At 41.7% G+C, this 16,666-nt stretch overlaps 1 protein-coding gene across 5 annotated transcripts in view; it reads right to left on the bottom strand.

Annotated features, from left to right (window-relative positions):
* syngap1b (synaptic Ras GTPase activating protein 1b) overlaps positions 1-14,803 on the bottom strand; it is a 230,972-nt gene extending 216,169 nt beyond the window's left edge. For all 5 annotated transcript variants that reach the window (XM_075466269.1, XM_075466264.1, XM_075466267.1 and 2 more), the window contains exon 1: positions 14,468-14,803. In XM_075466269.1, the coding sequence (XP_075322384.1) occupies positions 14,468-14,489 (22 nt within the window). In that variant the 5' untranslated portion in view covers positions 14,490-14,803. The remainder of the gene's footprint in view (positions 1-14,467) is intronic.
* Between the last annotated feature and the right edge of the window lie 1,863 nt (positions 14,804-16,666).

Raw genomic sequence — 16,666 nt, 5'->3', positions numbered from 1 at the left:
TATAGTTGGGTTATGCTCCTTATTTGAGCAAGGGTAATTCTCCTTGGATATATGGCGGTGAATGAATGGGATCATTGGCACAAAGCGTGTCATACCCCGGTATGATAGGTGGCGCTGTACCCATTCCAACTATTGCTAATAGAGCCACTTCCTGTTGACCTCTTCACCACCAACAACAACAACAAACTCAGGCATTGGAACGCAGAGCAAGATGAAGCTACGTCCCTCTACATTTGGTCTGTGATGAGCTGCTTGTTGCACAAACTCGATGCCCAACGGAGCATTCTCCATCGCGTTGTTTCTTTCTTTCTGACGGCGACAACAACAGGAATATCGTCTCCTTTGACTTCCGGGAAAACATCTGGAGCATGCGCAGAACGCAAAGTCTAATTCACCACGTGCTTCAGCATCTACAAGCAGGTTTAGAGTGACTTTCAGCCCAGTTATCTCGGGGTCTTAATCCGATCCGATTCTTAGTCAGATTAAGGTGTCTACATGAATTTAATAACTCAGTCTGATTGTAATTTAGCCAATAATCCGATCCTTTCAGTGCCATGTGACCCCACTGACAGTTAAAGGTCAAGTGTGACATTGGAGTGTTTGATCTGACCATCTACTGCTGCTACAACTGTAGCTCAGAGAAGTAACCAGCTTTCACAGAGCAGCAGCATTTGATGCCCTTGGATGTGCTGGGGGTTGAAATAGGAGGCGATATCCTGGGTGAAACTCAGAGTCTAACGGCTCGTTTTTGTTGCCTAAACCTAACCAAACAGCAAAAGAAAACATTGTAAAAACTCAATGAAAAAGCAACAATCTCGAACAGGAAAACAAAGAAAATCATTACTTTAACTCCTGTGGATCTCTTGCAAGAAACTGTTGGAGCTTTTTTTGTCTTCTCCGCCTACAAATGCAGCTTTTTCCCTTCACATTTTTAGAAGATAAACACCTAACCTACCAGTAGGAGGAAGAGAGCACCACCTGAACTTATCTATGGGAGTTATGAGCAGGAAACCTTTGAACGAGTTTCATCTGGCAAGTATCAGTGAATTATTTCTGTGAAGCCTCCACATGGCCTTTTTGTTCATAGCTGATGTCATGGCTGATATCTACAAATTCACACCAGCCTTTTGCCTGAGAAACATACTATGTTATACTTTTGCCTAAGTCTCATATTCGCCATTCTTCCCAAACAAAAATAAATAAAATCATTAATCAAAACAGTGAATTACCTTGAACAATCTATTTTCCATTGAATTGCCTTCGAATGATCATTTGTCCACTTTTCATTTATTAATTTCTATACATTTTCTGCCTTCTGGATTCTTTTCTGGGAATCCTGGGGCTACAACCTATCCCAGCATGCACTGGGCAGATAGCAGGACATTAGGCAGGCTGCCGGTCCATCACAGGTTCACCACAGATAGGCAGACATCCACTCACGCTCACATTCATACCTATGAGCGATGTAGAGTTTCCACTAACTTCTGCATCTTGGCAGTGTGGGAGGAAACAAGAGAAAACCCACACATATGTGCAATCTGAGGATAGGAATCAGGATCAAACCTGGGCCCTCTTACTGAGAGATGAGTGTGAAATACTAAACTAAATCCATGGACATGACGCCTCTGGACTGAACCTGCCACAGCTCAATCCTGAATGGTTATCAGGACTGTGGCTTTGTTATTTTCATGGTTAAGTGATTTCTTGATTACCTCCTTGTGTAGTTGTTTAGTGGGTAAAATGTCAAAAATGATTAAAAGGGAGAAAGAAAGGCGATGTCCTGAAATGCATGATTTTTACAACATGAAAAGCTGTTACTGGCACACGTAGCGCCGATTCAAATGACTAATCAATTAATCAATTAATGGTTAATTAGTTTTTTCAGACTGCAAACTTATTCTTGATTTATCATCAAAACGTTTGGATGCCCTGGGGGTTGAAATAGGAGGCGATATCCTGCGTGAAACTCAGACTCTAACGGCTCGTTTTTATTGCCTAAACCTAACCAAATAGCAAAAGAAAACATAGCAAAAACTCAATGAAAAAGCAACAATCTCGAACAGTAAAACAAAGAAAATCATTACTTTCACTCCTGTGGATCTCTTGCAAGAAACTGTTGGAGGTTTTTTTGTCTTCCCTAAACTAAACTAAACTAAACTAAATCCATGGACATGACGGCTCTGGACTGAACCTGCCACAGCTCAATCCTGAATGGTTTTTAGGACTGTGGCTTTGTTATTTTCATGGTTAAATGATTTCTTGATTACCTCCTTGTGTAGTTGTTTCGTGGGTAAAATGTCAAAAATGATTAAAAAGGAGAAAGAAAGGCGATGTCCTGAAATGCATGATTTTTACAACATGAAAAGCTGTTACTGGCACACGTAGCGCCAATTCAAATGACTAATCAATTAATCAATTAATGGTTAATTAGTTTTATCAGACTGCAAACTTATTCCTGATTCGTCATCAAAACGTTTAACTTCAAAAAACCTGTTTTAAAAAAAAATTTAATTGATGTTTTAGCAGCAATTTTAACAACAATGTTAAAGGGATAGTTCGCCTCTTTTGACATGAAGCTGTATGACATCCCATACTAGCAATATCGTGCATGAACATTGGCTGGGGCCACAAAAATAAAGCGTTTTGCTTCCCAAAACAATATGCGTTCAAAAGAGTAATACATTCCCATCACAAAATCGTTCTCCAGGAAAAAGCCAGACCTCACAATCGCTTGCCGCTATTTTCTCTCCCTTCATATCACTGCGCGCTGCCGCCTGCTGACAGCCAACTAGCCGGACTACTTTTGTCAACACCAAAACGAGGCTGGAACTCGGCTCACAGGACGCAGCAGGGGGTAAGAAGATGTTCATAAATGATGTTGCTGATATGGGATGTCATACAGCTTCATGTCAAAAGAGGTGAACTATCCCTTTAACGCAAATAGAAGATTTGCTGCCAGTTCTCTCAGGTCATGATGGACATACAGATTCCTCATGGGCAGACGCTTTGAGTTTGGCTTCTATTCTCCAGTATCTTTATCGAACTTATCTCATGAAATAAAGTGTAAATCTATGTTAGTCCACAGCAAATGTTGCAGTTTCACAAAAAAAGATTTAAAAAAATGGGTCAATCATTGTGTTTTCTTTATTCAGTTCCCCACAGAAGCACTGCTAATGTTCAGGGTTACAATACATTACTTGCTACATGATTGCGCTCGACATCCAGCTGTGTGGTGGCATTCTTGCACAATATCTGGCCCCGGTACGGCATTTCTTCCTCTTTTTGCACATCAGTCTCTGCTGATTTGGCCTCAAATGCTTACAAAGGGGAAGAATGGTTTGGCAGAAGGGCGACGGCATGCAAGTCTCTTTGAGTTCCAGACTCATTTGTACAATGGTTCACACTGTCCTTTTACTTTTCTACTTCCAAAGAGATTTGCAAATGTATTTATTGAAACACGTGTGTAGGAGAACAAGACAATCCAAAGAAGCAGATTGGACTCCCACATGCTGTCTAACTTTCACGCTTTTTTGGACGCTTTGCATCTAGATCTCGTACCAGAACAGTGGAAATTGTGATTCTTCACTTTTCTGCTCTGCACTCGCTCATGAATGGTTAGGATTTCAAATCCATGTTCAAGTTTGGACAGTGCATGGTGGTGTGGTCTCTGTGCGCATGCATCGACTCTCTCCGGGTGCTTCAGCTTCACTACTTAGATCAGTTGGTGATACCAAAGGAATGAGTGTGTGTGAGCATGGGATTTGTCACTCTGCCTCCCATGCGAAGAACCAGCAACCTGTCCGGGGTGTCCCCCGCTTCACGCCCAACGGCAGCTGGGAGAGGCTCCAGCCACCACCACAACACTGAATTAAGTGGGTTTATGGACAGATGGATATGGATATTTAGTGTTGGATATATGGATATTTGGGGTTAGAAATACATAATTGGACAGACTTGACTCTTATGATTCATTTATCTACTGGCTTCAAACCACAGAATGATAAAAAGGAAATACCGGGGTATTATTTTCAGTAGGGCTGGGTGAGTTAACTCGTTATTATCGCGTTAACTCGTTGATTATTTAACGCCGATATATATTTTATCGTGCATTAACGCAGGTTTTATTCATTTATTCATAAAAAATAAAAATTTGGGGGGCTTTTGTGCTTTTAATGGATAGGAAAGTTCAGAGAGACAAGAAGCGGGGGGCAGAGAGAGGGGGAATGACACGCAGCAAAGGGCCGTCCGATACGGGACTCGAATCGGAGACAGCTGCAGCGAGAACTTTAGCCTCTGTACATGGGGCGCCTGCTCAACCCACTACGCCACGGACCACCCCTGTTTTATTGTCTTTTTTATTATTGTAAAAGTCTGTCGCTCACAGGCTTTTATTTTGTAAAAGTCTGTTGCTGTCTGCTGCTGAACAGGAAAAGAAAGTAATCGGCGGATCCACCAAACGTGGAGAAGGGTAGGGAACTTTTACTCGGCCATTTTCATTTTAAAGTTCTTACAGACGGCGGAGTCGACAGAACCAAAGTCATCTGTAAACACAGCCAAGTTGAATTGTCTTCTCAGCGTAGTAGTTCCAGTCTAAAATATCACTTAAAGGCAAAACACACAACTGATAGCAGCAAGTCATTCAAGGAAACAGACAGTGGAGCGAGGCTTCTACATAAAAACTACAGAAAGATGCTGATGTTAAAAGTGTGTTTGCACAACAAATGTTATGGCACTTTCATTCATATGGCAGCACATTTAAAATAAAACTAAATGCTAAAAGCTATACACTACTTTTGGATTCATTTTTGGATTTTGCGTACAAATGCGATTAATCGGGATTAATCAGGGAAATCATGTGATTAATTAGATTAAACATTTTAATCGTTGCCCAGCCCTAATTTTCAGTTATATCGACCTTTAGGAGTCTGTAAATCAAATGTCCAAGAAGGCGTTGCATGCTGCCTTTGTGGACCAATAATAAGCTCGGTAAATGTCAGAACCCACAGCTAAAAAAACACGACAGACATCTTCTACACAAAAAAAACAATGTAAATCGATGTAAAGATTATTTCTGTGTATGATCTAATTCCTGTAAAATCAATAAAACCTGCAACGCCCGCCTCCTAAAGATGAATGGTGATGTTGAAATGAAAATATATACAGCTGATAACTCATTACTATGGTATGAGGTGGAATTTTGAGACCAGACTGCGATGCAGAAACAAAACAAAGAGGACAATCCCCTACATGAAGCTGTGAAGAAGTTTGCACAGCCCCACGAAAGGTACGTGATGTATTTAATTACATAAAATATGAATGTTTTTGGTCACATGCTGCTTACGTCAGTGCTAAGAAGTGTTTTGTCAATTTAATGCCGCATGAAACCACAACTGTTTTTTTTTATTTAAATTATGTGAAAGATTTCCTTTGTTATGACCTTAATCTGCATTAGTTAAAAAGTCAAGTTTTTAACACGTTTGTAACAGCCGACTCGAGGTTTGGTTGAGCTAAACTGGTGCAATCTTTTTCAGGACCTGGTATGACTGCATGTGTCTGCTGAGCTAAAAGAAACTGTCGCTTTACAGCCTCAGATGTACGACCAAATGTTCTGTAAAAAAATCACAAATGCAATCCTCATACAAGCAAACATTCAAAGACATATAATAGAGATTAATCTGAAATGAATGACTTCACAGGTGCCTAATTAAACCACCCAACAGTGCAGAATCCCCCATATTATTACTGTTATTGTTATTATTATCAGCTCATTCAGAATTGATAAAACATATCCCAACATCCTCACTTTGAATGCAGCTCTTTTTGGATTTTAGGAAGTTTCCCACTTTTCTTTCTTTATCCGTATTTATTTATATTTTATTCATTTCAACTTCATAATGTGCAATATTATTTATACCAGGACGCTTTACTTTTGGTCACTTTACTTTTTAGTACTTGCTTTTTATCTTTTTTTTTTAATTTCTCTTTTTTATTTCTTGTTCATGTCTGTTGTTGCTGCTGTGGCATGAATTTCCCCGTTGTGGGATAAATAAAGTACAATCTAATCTAATCTAAGAGGTTCGTACTTGCATTTGATCTTTTAAAAAAACTATTCAGCAGTTATATAATGTGACAGAAGTAATTATATGCATACATAAAAAAATGTAAAGCTCAACATTTGTCTAAGAAGTGAGAATTAAAATCCACTCACACCACGACTCATAAATCTGACATATCTACGGGAACCTCTGACATGGCTTTGGGATGCTGGATGAGTCTAAACCCTTACAGCATGGGCATGCATGGGTTTGGATGACATCATGCCAGCAAATCTTATGAGCCAACCATATCCAGAGGGAGATCATCATTCCAGATTGGCAGCCCTGTGATTGGCTCAGAGGAGAGGAGGCAGCTCGTCCTGACCTTTCAGCTCAATCCTGACAAGATCAATCAAAAGCCAAGGCATTCTCTCACTCTGCACAAACCCATTGAGTCATCACAGGCTTTGCAATAGAATTGAATTACCCACCCACCCGAAGTGCTGCTGGATCTAAAAAGCCACTCCTCCCAGTGATTCTGTTCCTGCAGCCCCCATAGATTCCCCCAGTATCACCAAGTTTCTGAACAAAATCTAGTTTAGTGTTGGACAGCAGATGGAAAAGCACAGAAAAGCGGATCAGCTGAACACAGAACTTCACCTATTGATGCTGAACAAAAAGACACAGTGACAACACAGAAAACACACCGCACTGAGCCTTTAAGGCCATTCATAAACCAGGAGAAAAATCCCCAACTGCTCGAAGCTGTAAACCTGGCCTGAGTGACGCTATAGGCAGTCGATCTACTGTACTATCGGGGGCCAAGAATTCAAAAAGGATGAATCCCCAGTACAATGTCACATTGTTTTCAGAGTTTCACTGAGGGCATAAGAACTTCCACTTGTTGCAGTGCAAATGGAAATAAAAAAAAAGGGATGTTTATGGTGCAGTGGTCAGACAGAAGCTCAACTAAAAGCTACATTATAGCCCAAAAGGTGTCTGCCAAAATATAAATAAACCCCGAGTAAAAAAAGCTGTAAAAGCCCTGGATTGGCCCTGCCAGATTCTGGAGCTGGACCCTGAAAATGGCCGACGTTCCCTGGTTGAAATTTCTGCCAAGACGAGCAGGAGAATGCTCCAAAAAAAAAGGTGCGTCCAGCTTGTAGGATCAAGTCGAATAAAGATAACAGATGCTAGAACCACTTACTGCCAAAGGTATTTTAACTAGGGCTGGGCAACGATTAAAATGTTTAATCTAATTAATCACATGATTTCCCTGATTAATCACGATTAATCACATTTGTACGTAAAATCCAAAAATGAATCCAAAAGTAGTGTATAGCTTTTAGCATTTAGTTTTATTTTAAATGTGCTGCCATATGAATGAAAGTGCCATAACATTTGTTGTGCAAACACACTTTTAACATCAGCATCTTTCTGTAGTTTTTATGTAGAAGCCTCGCTCCACTGTCTGTTTCCTTGAATGACTTGCTGCTATCAGTTGTGTGTTTTGCCTTTAAGTGATATTTTAGACAAGTTCCGTACCCTTCTCCATGTTTGGTGGATCCGCCGATTACTTTCTTTTCCTGTTCCACAGCAGACAGCAACAGACTTTTACAAAATAAAATAAATAATAAAACCTGCGTTAATGCGCGATAAAATATTTACCGGCGTTAAATGATTAACGAGTTAACTCGCCCAGCCCTAATTTGAACCAAGTTTCCGTTGGTACACGGGTCTGAATGGGTTTTTAAACTGGATATTTCAGTGTGAAACATAAAAAAAAATGTTGTAGTTTTGCTTTTGTGGATAACTGTGTGTAAACCGATAAGGAGAAAAAAGTCTAAATGACCTAAATTCTACCATGAAACTAAACAAAATGTGCACAACTTGAAACATTCCTAAAACTGTGTCCGCAGTGTACCTTATCACTGAATTAGCATGGGCACGTGTGCTGGTGTGCACGTTTTATGCTGCTATTGATTGACCTCCAGAGTATCAAAGAACCTGAAGTGCATCCCAGATGAAGCGTGTTGAAACGAGCTTAATAAGTGCCTGCTATGCACCATCCTGCGTGCTTATTCACGGGATACTTGCACATGCTAATAAGTATGTACGTATGCTGTGTGCTGGATAAAATTAAAGCCTGATGAATCCTTATTAACTCTGGAACAGTGACATCACAAACTGGAGAGCTGTGGGGATTCTCCACATTCTCGTTTGACATTTAGAAGTGCTGACTTTTCTTCATCTGGAGGGGATTTGGCCAGCAAATTTAAAACGTCCCTGAACTCGGACAGGAGCTTCTTTGATTTGCTAAACGGAAGATCACCACAGCTCTGTCACCAGAAGCCCTCCAGCTGGAGAATCCAGCCTTTACGTGGGCAATTAAAAAGAAAATCTCTTCTCCCGTCGACCATGCTGCTAATTCAACGCCACACTTGAAAAAAGCCGCTGCAGATGCATCTCTACTCCACTCAGCTCAGCAGCCCACTGGAGGATGAATGGGCTCCCTCCTTTGACAGATCATCCCCTGCACAAGGCTGGGTGAGTTTCGCACAAGCAGCACAGTAATGGTCTAACAGATGATGGTTGTTGGCACAGCCTGAGCGGTGGAGGGGTGTAAGACAGTCCCTTATGTCACATGGGAGAAGGAGAGGGATGGAAAAGGGGGAGAAGAAGAAGAGCACTGCAGTGCATGGGTGGTGGTGTGTGCTGTCTCTTTAACTACGGTCATGCTTGACAGGAGCTGCTGTATCAAACTACTGTAAAATCAACAAGGCCGGGGATGGCTCTGTGGCCGCTTCCATAGTGTCCATTTGCACTCAGGGACACGTCCAAAGAGGGAGACAATGTGGAGGTACACTCTCAGAAAATAAAGTACAGAATTGTCCCTTTAGGGGTACGATGGCTTGTCGCTGGGGCAGTACCCTCAGAAGGTATAGTTTTGTACCCTTGTGGTTTGTACCTTACAGAGACCAATCTTGTACCTCTGGTGGCAATTTTGTACGCTTAAAGGGGAACTTCGGGGCATTTGAAGCGCAATCCCATTGCTAGAGGTTGTCAAATACTGACAGTAGGACACAGACTGGTGCAAATCGGCGCTCCCTGTGCGGCGATTGCGCTGTTTGCGCAGCCTGTCATGCTAGCCAAATACGTGGTGGCCAAGGGGCAAGAGCTAAACCTTCCACGTAAAACAACAACTTGCACACTGCAGAAACGTCACACCACTTTATAAACCATCCGACAATAAAGTCACAAGCCTTACCATCAAAACCATATGCATGGTTCTCACATTACTGGCATGGGGACGTTACAAAACAACTTTATAAACAGCATGTAACTCACCGGCTGGTTGTACGCTCGCGCATGTGAAAGCCCAGAAGAGTCGATGGACGATACTACCATATCCAAAGCAATTATCTTCTCTAGAAAAACTGCGTTCAAGTATTTAAAACATTACAACAATATTACTGGGCATGTATTGTTGTAATGTTTTAAATACTTGAACGCAGTTTTTCTAGAGAAGATTAATTGTTTTGTATATGAGATTATCGTCCATTGACTCTTTTGGGCTTTCACATGCGCGAGCGTACAACCAGCCGGTGAGTTACATGCTGTTTATAAAGTTGTTTTGTAACGTCCCCATGCCAGTAATGTGAGAACCATGCATATGGTTTTGATGGTAAGGCTTGTGACTTTATTGTCGGATGGTTTATAAAGTGGTGTGACGTTTCTGCAGTGTGCAAGTTGTTGTTTTACGTGGAAGGTTTAGCGCTTGCCCCTTAGCCACCACGTATTTGGCTAGCATGACAGGCTGCGCAATCAGCGCAATCGCCGCACAGGGAGCGCCGATTTGCACCAGTCTGTGTCCTACTGTCAATATTTGACAACCTCTAGCAATGGGATAGCGCTTCAAATGCCCCGGAGTTCCCCTTTAAACTGAAGTAGCCTAACACAGACTGTCTATTGTACCCCAGCATGTAGAAAAAAAGATACATATATGCAGGCCCGCCGCTCCGCATACGCAGAGTATGCAGAGCGCGTAGGGCCCCAAGTACCTGGCGGGGGCCCCCAAAATTAAGGTTGTAAAAAAAATGTCATGATAGTTATTATATTATTACATGAAAGAAATTATATAAATTAGTCATGAACAGGCCCAGCGTTTTTCTTAATTCTGTGCCCTTTAACTTGATTCGGGCAAATTAGATGTGTTTACCTTATCTATAACCCCCCCCACCCCCTTCCTGAAATGGTACAGTCTTCAAAGTTACCGCATCGGAGGTGGTGCAGCATCCTCCTACCTGACGTTTTCCGAGTTATGCCCGTTAACAGTGTAGAAGATTTAGAATGTCAAGTAAAAGGCCACATGATTCTGGCGCTGACAAAAGAAAGAAAAGAAAAGGGAGAGATGACGCTCGTGCATCCCTTGCTGGTAAGTTCGTGTTTTTGGTGTAATTGTTTTGCTAACCTAACGTTCAGTGATATTGCTGCCAACCTAGGCTTGGTTAGCGATTGGATTTGACGAAAAGTTTGGAGTTATGAACAAAATCTACGAATGCTGGCGACCGTGTGTAGAGTTTGTGTAAAGTACAGCACTGTCACACGCTGAGTGGCGTAGCAGGCCGCCAACAGGTGTGACGGGAATGATTGACATCTACCCATCATTCCCCTAAAAAGCGAGAAAAGTTAACAAGACAAACGCCGTAATGGCATAAAAAAGAAGTTATATTAGTGGCACGGAAAAATGGAGGAAGAAAAACGGCCTGAGGACAAAGGTAAGGCATGTGTTGGGTGATGTGGGCTGGATAGCTGGAGGTGGGACGTTTTTTGTGTTTATTTGTCCTGCGAGCTGGCCTCGGATAAATGTTGTGTAGCTGGCTGGGATTTGTTCGTTATAAACTCGGCTTCAGTGTTTGCCTCATGAAAGTTTGCTTATATAAGATGAGTATGTCACACGTGAATGAACAGTCAGTCCTGCCACGGGAATGACTGACTGACTCCAGTTTATTCAGATTCTAGCAGGGAGGGAGGCATGTTGTTTACCTGCTCTGTCATTGTTCAGTGGAAGTTGTCTCTCAGGTATTTGACACGATTTTGGCATTACTTAGGATTCATTTACTAAGTTTGGTGTGTTATTTATAGGCCTCTAATTAGAAGTGTTCTACTGTTAGTTTTTTAAGTGATATACAAATATTAGGCATCCTGTTGATTATTTTAGAATATTGTGGCAGTGGATCATTATTCTTAGTTTTATTACTTTAACTAGTACAATGTGTAGATGAATGCAGAAACTTCTTAAAAGTGACAACTTCCAAAACTCCTTTGTTCCTCTGGCCATCAGGATGTACAACAGCTTTAAGTGATGGCGCTTCTGTATTTCACTGGTCACTTTATATTTCACTTTGGTCTTATTTCCCTGGTCACTTTATATTTCACTTTGGTCTTATTTCACTGGTCACTTTAGATTTTTAAACTGTTTTTTTTTTAAATAGTTTGAATTAACTTTGGATGCTTGAATTTCCTTCGGGATCAATAAAGTATCTATCTACTTTGTAATTGGGTACAATCTTTAAAGGGACGCTGTACATTACAGTTTAATATTTAAAAAAAATTAAAAATATTTTATTTATTGTTTTCTTTGTATTATATATTCTTATTAGTTTCACTTGCCTGAGTGGTTCAACTTAAGATGTTTAATTTAAACTCTAGCCTGTTTTGCTCATAAAGTGTAATAGATCTTAGTGTTCCATCTAAATGGTTAGGAATCTCTTCATTGTAGTTTGACAAACTAGGGGCCCCCAAACAGCATCTTGCTTAGGGCCCCTACAAAGCTAGAAACGGCCCTGCATATATGTACCTTTTACCACTTGAGTACATATATTGAGTACCTTTTGGACCCTCAAAAAGGTACATATAGGTACCTTTAGGTCCAATAATTAACCCTAGGGGGTACATTAGTATAGATTGTACCTCAGGGGACTTAAAAGGACCCGCACTGTACCCCTATTTCTGAGAGTGTAGAAAAGCATGTGTGGGTGGTTCAGCATGGGGTGGGGTGGGGGTGGAGGGGTCGACCACAAACAGAGGAGAGAAAGAAAACGAAGGAGAAAGACAGAAAGGAGGTGTGAGTTTAAGAGTGCAATGGAAGGGAAAGATTAGCCAAGAAAGGAAGGCCCATCTCTGCTGCTGCTGCCTGCCTCCCACTAACTGCCTGTTCATGTGAGCCAGTACTTGGCATGACTGCAAATGGCTCGCCTGGTACATTAGCTGAGCACACTCGTCAGTGTGGGCTCGGATACATCTGCAAGGCTGCTGAGCCCCCACCTCCCCTCCCGCTATGTGGATCTGTATCTCATCACAAATCAATGTCACACTAATATCAGCCCTCTTACCACATATTTTATCTCCGAATGTTGAGTCACTGTGCAGCAATAAATATCACACAGTGTTACATAATCGCTTCGAGTAACCATGGAGCTTCTAATGTATGGAAGAGGTGGATGGAGTATCTGTCTGGAGTGCGTATTAGTGGCTGACCAAAATACACGCTCATAACTGATTGTGCTTCCAAATTATTGTTATATATTATATTATTTTATTAGGTTTCTTATAGGATTTCAGAAACAAGTGGAAGAACGCATATCGGACGATTTTGTCAGCTAAAAAAAACTGTACTGAAAAAATGGATTGACAAGATAGAAAATGCAGCGATTTTCTCACAATTCAGACTCTGGCTCTAAAATATTTCCATGACTGTTAAATTTCCTGTGAACGTACTGGGAATGTTTCAATGCAAACGGCAAGAAAATCAACCAATTTTACATGTATCGTCTTGTTCCGATCGTACAAGTTTTAGAGTATTTCCTGAAATTGTGCTGAAACATCGCTGCAGAGGTTTGAAACCCTCAGTCTTATCCAGATGTTCCAAACTGGATAAGACTAAAATGCTGATTTGCTCCAAAAACTATACGCCTGAAAATCACAGAGAAAGAGAACTCAGTGCCATCACTGGCAGGTTTTGAAGGTGCGGCACTGTGCTCACAATTTCCTGGCAATGACTCCCAGAGTGGGCTCGCTTACACGTACACGCACGCAGAACGCAGCGGCAGAGCATCTCACCAACATTATGCAACCAAGAGGGCATTCTGACCATTATCTGCCGTGCTCTGAGGGAAAAGGAAGCAGCTGACACTGTTACGTTTCAGTCTCTCTGTTCATGTCTCAGGCTCAGATGACTCCAGGGTCACGGTGAAGTTGTAGCTGATGGTTTAGGTTTTCACGTCGAGATAAGGCTCCATTTTGGAGGTTCCACAAAGCGCTGACAGGTCTGTGAGAGTGGATCCACACATGCACCCTTCCACACCTCCACGCTCCTGAACCCACACACTGCTGTATTCCATCCCCACAGGCACTCACACAAATCAAGACAACCTCAGTCCTCCATTGCTGCTCCAAACTTTGGGCTGGATGTAACGTGTCACCGTGGTCTGACTCCCGCCATCACACTTTGCTTTTTCCCAGATGTAAACCCTCCAATCACACACACACACACACACACACACACACACACACAGGTTGCACATTGAAGGTTTGGACTGGGTATGTGAGGCAGCTCACTGCAGCACGCCTGCTCACATATAGCATTAGTCACAGTTGCAGTGCAACATACCAACGGAATCCGGCTTCACCGTGCACAGAGGCGCCTTTCACCCACTCAGCTCCAGTGTGAGGGAATGAAAGACCGGCCTCTCATTCTGGTCATCTACATATTCCAGCGGGCCAAAGTTTGGCTCATAGGAAGCATGATACAGTTCATTCAGGCCACTGACAAAATCCCACAATAATTCCATCAAATTCATCACAGAAAAGTCCCTTTTTTAGGATTAGCATAGTGGTGAAAACACAATTTAGTCATAAAACCACACTCTAATTATTACTCTTTATTACAAGTCTAAGGAATATTACACTAAACCACACAGGTAGAGTAAACTCCAGTGGAGATACTCCATCAAAGAAGTATTATGTTACACCAAAAGTACTGAGAGTGTAGCAGGGTTACGGCAGGAATATTACCGCATTTATTTTCCACCAACGCAGCTCTCACACGCAGGAATGCGCTCGCAAGAGCAGAGCATTATTACAATACTATAACTGCCGCATGCACGGCTCCACACCGACAGACGCTGCGCTGGATCCGAGTGCGTTTGTGCGCGCGCGTGCGGGCATCTATCTCCAAGGCACTCGGGGCTATCTCTATGCACCTGTCGGCTATGGTGCTTTCGGATATTCCATATGACACAGAGGGAGAAGAGGGGCAGAGAGAGACAGAGGAGAGATGGAGCGGAGTAGGGGAGGAGGACAGAAAAGAAAGATGCAGAGGGTGTACATTTTTTTTTTGGGGGGGGGAGAAAATATCTGCTCCGTCTTACCTTGAAAGGGAACATAGGACATGTTCCACCAGCATTGAACGTAGGCTTTGCGTGTCGGCGGTCTCTCGGTGCTCAGAAGTAACAGGGAACCAATTTACAAAATAAATCTGGAAAAATAAGAATGAAAAAACACGCGATTTGCTGCTCTTCACTTCAGATGGAGCCGAAGAAGAGGCCAATATTCCGCTGTTACAAAAGCTGGCACCATAATCCACGGCCGCTTATAAAGCGACCGGTGCATAAAAAAAAATACAGTATGCAGGAATATGTGCGCGTGTGCGTGCGTGCGTGTGTTTGCACGCTGCTGCTGAGGTGTGAGGGTGAAGCACGAGCGAGTGTGTGTGAGCGTGAGTGAGAGAGGGAGAGCGCGCGAGAGAGAAAGGGGGTGGAGGAGTGAGCACATGCGCGGCTGACTGCGCGTTTCTGTGTGTGGGCGCGCACGCTTCCAAACATCCATAACCTATCTTTAGCTTGCGCGTTTTTACATTTTGTGATCTCCTCTTGAAAAAGATAAGCCGTAATGTTGGGGTGTGTAAATGATTGCCCCAGGCTGTGGGATAAAGAGTGCACGTGTTACCGTGCGTTTGCGTGCGCGCAGCTTAGGACTTTTACATCTACCGTCATTCACTAAGTCTCTACTGTAAAGAAGTTGTTACACATTACTTAGACTGTGACTTAAATACTCTTTTCACTTAGAAAATCTCAATTTAACGTCGGTTTTACGCAAATGAATTAATGTTTTAGAACCAGAATAGCAACAAAATAGCTCATTTACGCGAACTTTTCATAATGAGATTACAAAAAACAGGTTAAAAACATGATCATTATCATCTTTTTCTTAAAAGAAAGCAGATGAAAGCAACATGATTACTTTGTGAAGTTTTGATTACGTCTTTGAATTATGGCCACAACTTTTCTAAATGCCAGAAAATATTTATAGGTCAATATCAAAGTAATTTTCTCCCCGCAGATTGTCTAATTGGATCTTTTAATCAAATTAAAGCTCTATTGAAAAATGAGCATGTTGAGTTTGCACTGTTCTTGTTAAGGTATTTAAACTCAAACTGTGAGAAGTTAACATGCAAAATGCATTTTATTTTGAAACGTTTTAACAAATATATATATATATATATATATATGCATGTATTTTAAGAACGCACAATTCTATGGCTGGGTGCAGTTTTAGAAATGTAATATTTCTATATCCGGTCTGATGTTTTGGCTCATTCTAAGGACACCTGTTGGAAACAACAGCTCATAAATTCTCAATCTGCAGTTTACAAGAAGATGATAATAAATGCTGTCACTGAAGTTACAGCCTAAATGGATACAATTACATTTCAAACCTTTGGATCCTTTTAAATAGGTCAGAAATCTAGTTAGACATTTCCCCAAACAGGCAAACTGCATAAAAAGTGAGAAACGGCGGAGCCAAAATGGCGCCTGGGCCAAAAACGTGCTGTATTTGCGTCATATGGGAGAGCAAACTTATACCAAGCAAATATGCACAAATTAACGAGCCCAGATTGGACAGGCCAGTCTGCAGCTTTATATACTCACATGTCTGGCACGCATGTTGTCTCCTTTCAAAAACAGTACAGCTGACCCTTGTAGTTTTGACCCTTCAAAAAACATAAGCAGCGTCACTAAATTCATTCATTTAGCACAGAGCAGCGCCTTCCTCTGCTGTAAATATCGGGGTGTAGTCTCCATCTTGTGGTCAAAGGAAGCAACTGCAAGTACAGCTTTGTGTTAATTAAACCTAATAAATATCCTTAAGTTATTTAGCTGCTTTAAAACACAATTTAATACTTATTTCATGAGGGTGAAAACAAGCTTAGGGTGTTGTGGTCACCTCAGTGTGAAAGATGACTAAAGGACAGTCATTAAGGATTTCAGTTCAGATCATTAATGTTACAAACCTGCACGGAAATTAGCATTTTTTTCAAAGCAAACAAAAATTAGAAGAGACACAAGTGCAAATGCTGACATTGTTCTGTTTGGATGTCCCTGTAAGCGCTAATAAATGGTGAAGTGATGCAGCTGCAGCAACATCAGCCTCCGGAAACCACGGCAGCGCGGTGAAATTGAGTCATTCATCATTCATTTCATCATGTTCTGTCGCTAGTCAACATGTCTTTGTGAAAAATGTTTATTGACACGACCTCAGACTGACAAAACATATGTAACCCAGAGCTG

This window comes from Odontesthes bonariensis, chromosome 5 (assembly GCF_027942865.1).
Source record: "Odontesthes bonariensis isolate fOdoBon6 chromosome 5, fOdoBon6.hap1, whole genome shotgun sequence".
Taxonomy (NCBI): domain Eukaryota; kingdom Metazoa; phylum Chordata; class Actinopteri; order Atheriniformes; family Atherinopsidae; genus Odontesthes; species Odontesthes bonariensis.
The sequence above is the reverse complement of the archived record's forward strand: the minus strand, read 5'-3'. Positions and strand labels throughout refer to the sequence as shown.